Here is an 8,264-nt window from a genome sequence, read left to right on the forward strand (position 1 = left end):
AACACAGCACAATAACAAAACAGGTAAACACACTACAGACTAAAAATGAGTGTTCGATTTAAACGCCAAGGGATAAAAATGAGTAGTTATATTAGTTTTAAAAAAAGGTACTCATTGCAAAGTATAAAATCAAACACAGAAAAGGTAATCCTAAACTACATCAAATGGTGCAGATTGAAAGAGTTTATGCCAGTAACTTTCCAGATATACTGATATAAAACTCTGACATGCAGGACTGCACTTAATGTAAACAAAAACACTCTGCTGAATCTGCTAAAAAACACATAGAAGCTGGAGTGACGTGACTAAGCTGGTTGTAGACTGTAGGTCAGGGATCAGCAACCTTTACAATAAAGGGGAGGCATTTTTGCCTCGTTACTAACTTAATAAACTGTGTCCAGAGCTGCATAACGTGCTTGAAATAAAGATTAAATAAAAAACTCGTGAGGGGTAATAAAAAATAAAATAAAAATAAAAAAAAGAGAGTATAACATTAAGAAATTACCAATTTCTTATCATTATAAAGATAATCTTTCATAACATTTAAAAACTGAACTAAGGAAGCCTATAGGAGTGTTTTTTTATGTTTGTGGAAAATGACTAAGCATCCAGCTGTAAAATATCAAAGTATTTACTGGCATCCGAATGATTTATTAGAGTGAACATAATAAGGCCAGTTTGTTGGATATTTAATTGTGACTGATTTTTTTCTACAGTAATAAAAACTGAAACCTTTATTTACTTCAACTTGTATTGTAATTTTTATCACAAGTAATCCTTTACGTCTAATTTGTGTTATCAGCACAACTCGCTATATTTTTGGAGAATGCCTTATTCTGATGACTTGTGTGTGTTCAAGAATGCACATACAATTTCTGAACACATACAGCAACTTCCAATTGAAATGATTTAAAACATAAACAACATTTATGTCCATGTTCGTTTTGGTGAAAGCTAAAAAAAGACCCACCGCAGAGGAACCAAAGAGCCTCATGTGGCCCCAGAGCTGTAGGTTAAAGTCCCCTGGTGTAGGTAAACAAATATGGTGGAGTCAAACAAACGGAGAATCTCAGCGAACACATTCAGGTGGACATACAGGAGTGAGTCTGCTGCTAAACGTGAAAGAAACAAGAATGAATGAATGAATGAGCCAACTGCCCAGAATAAATATAAAACAGGCAGGGCGTGCCATCCAGCATTTAAACTTGCTTTTTGCAAAACATTTGTTTGACTAATAAGTTTCAGTCCATTTTCAGTCACTTCCTTTAATTTTTTTGTAGGTAAACAGACACACATGATAGTTGGCATCAGGTCACAAGTGCACATTAACATACACTATGAAAGATTGTGTGGATTTTGTTTAGGGAGAGTTTTTTATTATTATTATTACTATTTTGTCCTTTTTTATAACTTTACAATGAGTACCTTTAAAGCTATTTGTGCTGTCAGTGTGGCTTCATTTATTTACTTTTCTTTCAGCAGCGTTTGTCTAGTTCAAGCAGGGCAATTTGGAAGTGTTTTCCATAAATTTGGAAAAGCTTTAAAGTTTGGGAACCTCTGCACTCACGTGCTGTTCTTCATGAGCAGGACAGGGTAAAACGAGCCTGAAAATAATTCGGAATCCCTTTTTTTTATTCACTTTGACGCCTTTAAAAAAAAGGGATGCCACTCACTTAAAACACCCGAAAACACAAAAAACTGTTTTTAAAACAAACGCTAATTGTAAAAAGAAAAGAAAAGAAAAAACAAACTAACTCCAAGCCCAGCCACTAGCAGAGCCCACCGAGCCGCACGGCACAGGTTTGGAAAGCTCCCCGGGTGGCTGAGACCCCCCCACGAGGACCAGGAAACCAGAAGCTGACCAAAGACTGGACCCGTGTTCTTACCTCGTGCTAACGTGGTCGGGACCTGGAACCCAAGGAGCAAAAAGACAGAGAAACTCCAGCTGCCTCCTCCCGATAAGAAGTGTCCCAACATCACTGCGCCGCTGCCGGACTCCCTCCTCTCCGGGTCTGGGNAGGGGAGGGGGGGTGTTAGAGACTGCCGGCGCGGGAGGGGCGACTTCGGTTCAGCCAGGTGTCGGCGGAGCCGCGGAGCCGGGCTCGAGGAAACGCAGTGCGGGTAGGTGCGTGAAGAAGACGGAGAAGCGGAGCTGAGCCTTCAGCTGTCGGCACTCAGCTGCGCGAGAGTGGAATAATTAGTGAGCGCGGCGCGCGTGGCAGTCAGCAGCAGGAAGAGGAGGAGGAGAGAGAGAGAGAGAGAGAGAGAGAGGAGAGAGAGGGAGGAAAGTCTGCTTCAGCTCTCAGCGGACCTGTTGAGGAAATGTAATGACAGGATTAAAGAAACATTTTTTAATTATCTCTTATAGAAAAACTATTTTTTTGCCAGCTTCATCCAGCCTGTTTTAAGACAATAATGTGGTCACCGCCGCCTCGGGGCTCTTAACAAATGACATCTGAAATTACGTTTTTACTAATTAATGCCTATCTGTAGCCTTTGAACATATGGCGTCTGATTGGTGCCCTTTTACCAATTAAGCGCACATTATCTCAGCAGCGAGATAATTTCACTCATTTTAAATTGCCGTGATTAGCCGCACTTTTCCCCTCTTCTTTGATATTGGCAATATAATATTCATAAGCGCTTCTTTAGCCGCAGTAACATTATATACCCTGTGTTTTTTTGTGAATGCTTTCAGAGCATTGTCATTTATGGGTTTACTGCATTCCTTTGTGAGGGAGCAGTGAGTACAACAAAATATATTTGAATTTAATCTGTATGTTATTGTTCTGCGTTTCATAATGATACAGTTGCAGATGCATTAGCATTTAAATGCATTTTTAATGTTAATTAGCTAAGCAGGAGATCATTCTTGCCACTTAAAGGTTTTTAAATATGAATTTATAAATTATCCAGTTATAGAAGTCTGATTGTTGTGGGCACAACATATTCTCAATGAGATGCTCCAGTCAAACACACAGTTGGGTATTTTTACTGGCATTATTAGTTTGACTGAAATTAACTTGCTGTTTCTATAAGTTAAACTATAGTTCTTGCTGAAAAGAAAAGTTTAGTTAAAAAAAAAAAAAAAACTAACTCAATGTTGCTGTAACTCAATATTGTGTGTGTAGAAAATATAATGATGAGTCTGCATCAGCTGCTGATTAAATTCAGTAAGGCAAAGCCAACATTTTGAATTAATATATTCCAGTTGTACATTTGAAAGAGTGCCTCTGATTGATATAGTCATGGAAAAACAAAAGTCCACCCTCTTTCAGTTCCGCACATCAGGACATAATCAACATAAGCTGGTCTTTATCAGGTTTTCAATTTATTTAAATCTAACCTCAAGTGTAAACATATGCAACAGATTCCAGCAGATTCATGAAATACAACCTAAATTCTGAAGAAGTTGGGATGTTCTGTAAAATGTAAAAAAAAAATTAAACAACAAAATGCAATGATCTGCTAATCTCAAAACCCCGTTTTATTTACAGTGAAACATACCAAACATCTCAAAAATTTAAACTTTTTTTTTTTTTTCAATAAAACAGAGGGTGGGGAGGTGGATGATGGCAGCAACACATTTCAAAAAAAGACAAGACTGGGGCAATAAAAGGCTGTAAAAGTAAGTGATAGGAACAAGAAACAGCTGGAGGAGCATTGTGCAGCTAATCAGGTTAACAGGCAACACGTCAGTGAGAGGACTGGGTATTAAAAAAAGCATTTTAGAGAAGCTGAACCGCTCAGAAATAAAAATGGGCAGCAATTCTCCACTCAGTAGTGAAACTTTTTTAGAATCATGTTTCTTAACAAAAAATTTGGGAAGACCTGTCATCCTGTCATCTACAGTTCATAATATTATCAAAATGTTTCATGAATCTGGAGAAATCTCTGAGCTCAAACGACAAGACTGAAAGTCAGAACTGGATGTTTGTGATCTTCAGGTCCTCAGGCAGCTCTGCATTAAAAACAGGTCTGATTCTGTTCTGGACATCACTGCATGGACTCAGGAACACTTCTACAGATCACTGTCTGTAAACACAGTTCACTGTGACATCCACAAACCCTGCTTAAAGCTCTATCAGGCAAAGAAAAGGCCATTATGTGAACACCATCCAGAAATTCTGCGGTCTCCTCTGAGGCAAAGCTCATTTATTATGGACTGACGCGAAAACTGTTCTGTGGTCAGACAAAACAAAATTTGAAATTCTTTTTTAAAACCACAGGCATTATAATCATTCGTATTGAAAATGAGAGGGACCATCCAACTTGTTCAAAATCCTGCCTCTCTGATGTTATGGGGGTGTATTACTGCCTATGGCATAGGTAGTTTACTCATCTGGAAAGGCACCATCAATTCAGAAAAGTATATACTGGTATTAGAACAACATATGCTCCCATTAAGATGTTTACAGTTGTTTGTGTGAAAATCTAAGTCCATCCTGGCTGCTTCCACAGGTTTTAGGAGGTTCAGTATCATTCAGGTTCTGCTGATCAAATGTATTGATTAACTCATCATCATAAGTGTGAACAGCTATATAAAAGAAGGAGTTTTGTCAGTTTGCTGGTTTGGAGCATACGGGTGGAGTCTAAAACAATGCCAAAGTGGAAAGACATCAGCAATGATCTTAGAAAACCAACTGTTGCTGCCCATCAACCTGAGAAGGGGTAAAGGTCATTTCCAAACTGCTTGAAGTCCATAATTCTATAGAGAAAAATGTTATTCTCAAGTGGAAATCATTTAAGACAGCTGACAATCTTCCCAGGAGTGGACATCCAGCAAATTCACCCCAAGGTCAGACTGTGCAGTGCTAAGAGAAATTACCAAAAACCCAAGAGCTCCATCTGAGACTCTACAGGTCTCAGTTAGCAGTTAAAGGTGAAAGTTTATTACATGATAATTAAAAAAGACTGAACAAGTATGACTTCTCTGGAAAGTTTGTAGGCGAAAACCTCTTCTCTCTAAACAGAACAGCAGCATGACTTCAGTTGTAAAGTTACAGCTAAATGAAGCACAAACTTGGTTTGTTCAGATGAAACTGATGACACTTTGGTCTCAATTGTCCTTTGGTCAAATGAGACCAAAATAGAAATATTTACCCACAATGCAAAGTCCCATGTATGGAGAAACACAAACACAGCATATTAGCACAAACACTTCATACCAACTGTCAGCATAGTGGTGGCAGTGTGATGATTTGGGCTAGTTTTGCAGCCACGGGACTTGGACTCCTCACAGTCATTGAGTCGACCATGATCTCCTCAGTAGACCAAAGGATCCTCGAGTCAGATGTGAGGCTGTCTGTCTGACAGCTGAAGCTTGGACCTAACTGGATCATGATGCAACAGAACAATGATCCCAAACACAGAGGCTGCCCTACAATAGATTGGCTGAAAAAGAAAAAAATCAAGATGTTGTGAAAGTCCAGTCAAAGTCCAGAACCTCAACCTGATTGAAACCTTGTGTTGGGGCCTTAAGAGAGCTGAGCAGAAACAAATGTCTGCAAACCTCAATGAACTGAAGCAATGTTGAAAAGAAGAGTGGGCCCAAATTCCTCCACAACCATGTGAGAGACCAATAAAGTCCTACAGAAAACCACTACTGAGAGTTTCTGCTGCTAAAGGAGGTTTTACAAGCAGCTGGATCAGGGGCTGGACTTAGTTGGTCACAGTTTTTTCATTTTGGCTTCATTTATAACCTCCACACAGGAGGGTTGTAATGAATTCTAGTGGGGGGTTTTTTCTTATGCGCTTGTGCTTTGTTTTCTGGGATTGTTTTTGATTCTTGTTTCGGTTATGGTTTTAGTCGTCTTTTTGTCTAGGTTTGGTTCCTTGTGTTTTGTTATGTCATTATCCACTCACCCTCAGTTCTCTCTTGGTTTTCTGTCACGCCCATCTCCACCTGTCAGCAATTCTCATCACTCACCTGTGCCCACTTACCTCATTTTCCTCTGCCTTTAAACGCGGTCTGTTTCTCCGCCTCCTTGCCTGATCATTGTTCTTGTGCTCATTTTCTCCCATGATTCGTGTTCCTTGCCTCGCCTCATTTGTATTCTGTTCAGTTTAGTTTTTGCTGCCACGTCAGCTTTTTGTTTTCTGTTCCGCTATTTAAAAATAAATTACTTTTTTTAAAGAAAGAATTACGAGTCTACGTATTGGGTTCGCCACGCTCAGCCCCAGTCCTGACAAGGGTAGCGTTTGTTTGTTTGTTTGTTTGTTTGTTTGTCTGTCTGTCTGTCTGTCTGTCTGTCTGACTGTCTGACTGTCTGTATGTGTACAAGATTACTTTCCTTAAATTTTCAGGAAACATCAAAAACACTACAAGAAACAACTGTTTAGATTTTGGTGAGGATCTAGACAAATGTTGAGGTCAAAGGTCAAGGTCACAGGTAACCTCTTTGTTAAAAACTTGTCTCTGCTCCTACATACGACCCTTTTGTTTCCTCCACCAAGGAAGTTATTTTTTGGTTGTGTCTGTTGGTTTGTTTGTCTGTCTATTAGCAAGATCATGTAAAACTAATGAACAGATTTGGATGATTACGTTTTGGTGCTGATCCAGATTACGATTTGGAACACCACTATTTTTTAATCACGCTATAGCCTTGGCGAAGGTTTGCGTTTTCTGAGTGCCTTTAGTTCTTTATTAAATTCTAACATGGTGGAATTTGTTGTGTTTTTGTACACTTGAGGTTAGATTGGAATAAGTTTTGAACCTGGTAAAGACCAGATCCTTTTTATGTCTTGATATGTAAAACTGAAAGACAGTGTACTTTACTTTTGACCACAATTGTAAAACATTGCAATTTGACCCTTCAAATTAATTAATTGATTTCAATGTTAGATCTTCATTTGCCTCTGTTGTCATCAGAGGATTCCCTGTAAGGTAAAGTTAGCAACTAGATAATATCCTAAAGCGATCTGAATTTAGCATGAAATATTTTGGATTCATTGCCTAGAGACTATTGAGCCTCCTGTCAGAGCATGACACAAATAAAGACATTGGAAATACTTCTCAAAATGCTCTGCAGAGTCAATATTTCTGATTTACAGTTTTAAAAGCACTGAGAGTAGCAATATGACAAATTCATCTGCTACACTGTTCCCCTTCCCAATATAATTCAGTTATGCATCCAAACATTTCAGACAACCCCATGTTTTGATAGCTCCTTTGTTTGAAGTGTGAGTTTAATAAGACTAATGTTGGTGATGGACAATAAAATAACATTATCAGTACACACTGGCAGCTCTGTTGGGCGTCACACTGTGGCAATTTTGTTCATAAAATGTTTACAGAAATTAAAAGGTTTTTCACTGTGGAAATTTGGATGGTGTTAGAGAGCTACATCTGAAAGTCTGCTTTTATTTCGATAATTAACCCACTCACAGATCCAGACTCCAGCAGTGAAATGTGACAATTCCTGTTCAGAAAAATGTCCTTGCACTTTCTTCCATGGAGACATAATGAAAGCATGCTTTTAGCCTTTGGAGAGTTCTTCTTCTTCTTCTTCGTGTGTGGAAGAGTGGAGGAAGAGAGAGTGAAAGAGAGAGCGAGTGTTAAATTACTATCTTTGTGTTTTTTCTTACTGTTTTTCACTTGGTGTTTATGTTAATTGTTTAATTGTGATTTTGGTTTACTTTTGCCACGTTTTAAGGGGTTTTTGTTTGGGTTCGGGTGTGGCCGTCAGGCGTGCCGGGCTGGCCGGCGTCTGACAACGCCATGGTGTCTGGTGGTGTGGCTTTCTCCACGCTGACATGGAAGAACGGCGTCAAGGCTGGTTCTCCGAGCAGCGTGGAAGAAGTTTGTTTGGTGGTTGGAGAAGTGATTGGACATGGGTCCATCAAGTCGGCAGCTCGCATGAATGGAGCTGTCGTCTTGTTTGTAGAAAAGGTTGAGCAGGCTCAACAGCTGGTGGAGGTAGGCGTTTCTGTCAATGGCTTGTTTTTACAAGTGTCGCCGCTGACTTTACCTTCAACTAAGGTCACTTTGTCAAACGTGCCTCCTTTCATAAGTGACGAGTTTTTGATAAAAGAGCTGTCTCTGCACGGGAAGGTGGTGTCTGGGTGCAAATCAACGTTGTTAAAACAAGTTGTCTCCCATAGGAGACAACTGTTTATGATATTGATTCGGCGGGATGAAGAACTCAACCTGCGATTTCACGTTAGAGTAGATGATTTTGACTACATCTTATTTGCTACGTCCTCTAACATGAAGTGTTTTGGTTGCGGCCAGGAAGGGCACATTATTAAAATGTGTCCCGACA

General features: G+C 39.4%; 1 protein-coding gene across 1 annotated transcript in view; it reads right to left on the reverse strand.

Annotated features, from left to right (window-relative positions):
• Positions 1-2,151, reverse strand: part of LOC108242607 (netrin receptor UNC5D) — a 340,333-nt gene extending 338,182 nt beyond the window's left edge. The window contains exon 1 of the mRNA XM_017427560.3: positions 1,887-2,151. Coding sequence (XP_017283049.1) covers positions 1,887-1,977 — 91 coding nt within the window. The 5' untranslated portion in view covers positions 1,978-2,151. The remainder of the gene's footprint in view (positions 1-1,886) is intronic.
• Between the last annotated feature and the right edge of the window lie 6,113 nt (positions 2,152-8,264).

The sequence above is a fragment of the Kryptolebias marmoratus genome, linkage group LG14 (genome assembly GCF_001649575.2).
Source record: "Kryptolebias marmoratus isolate JLee-2015 linkage group LG14, ASM164957v2, whole genome shotgun sequence".
NCBI classification, from domain to species: domain Eukaryota; kingdom Metazoa; phylum Chordata; class Actinopteri; order Cyprinodontiformes; family Rivulidae; genus Kryptolebias; species Kryptolebias marmoratus.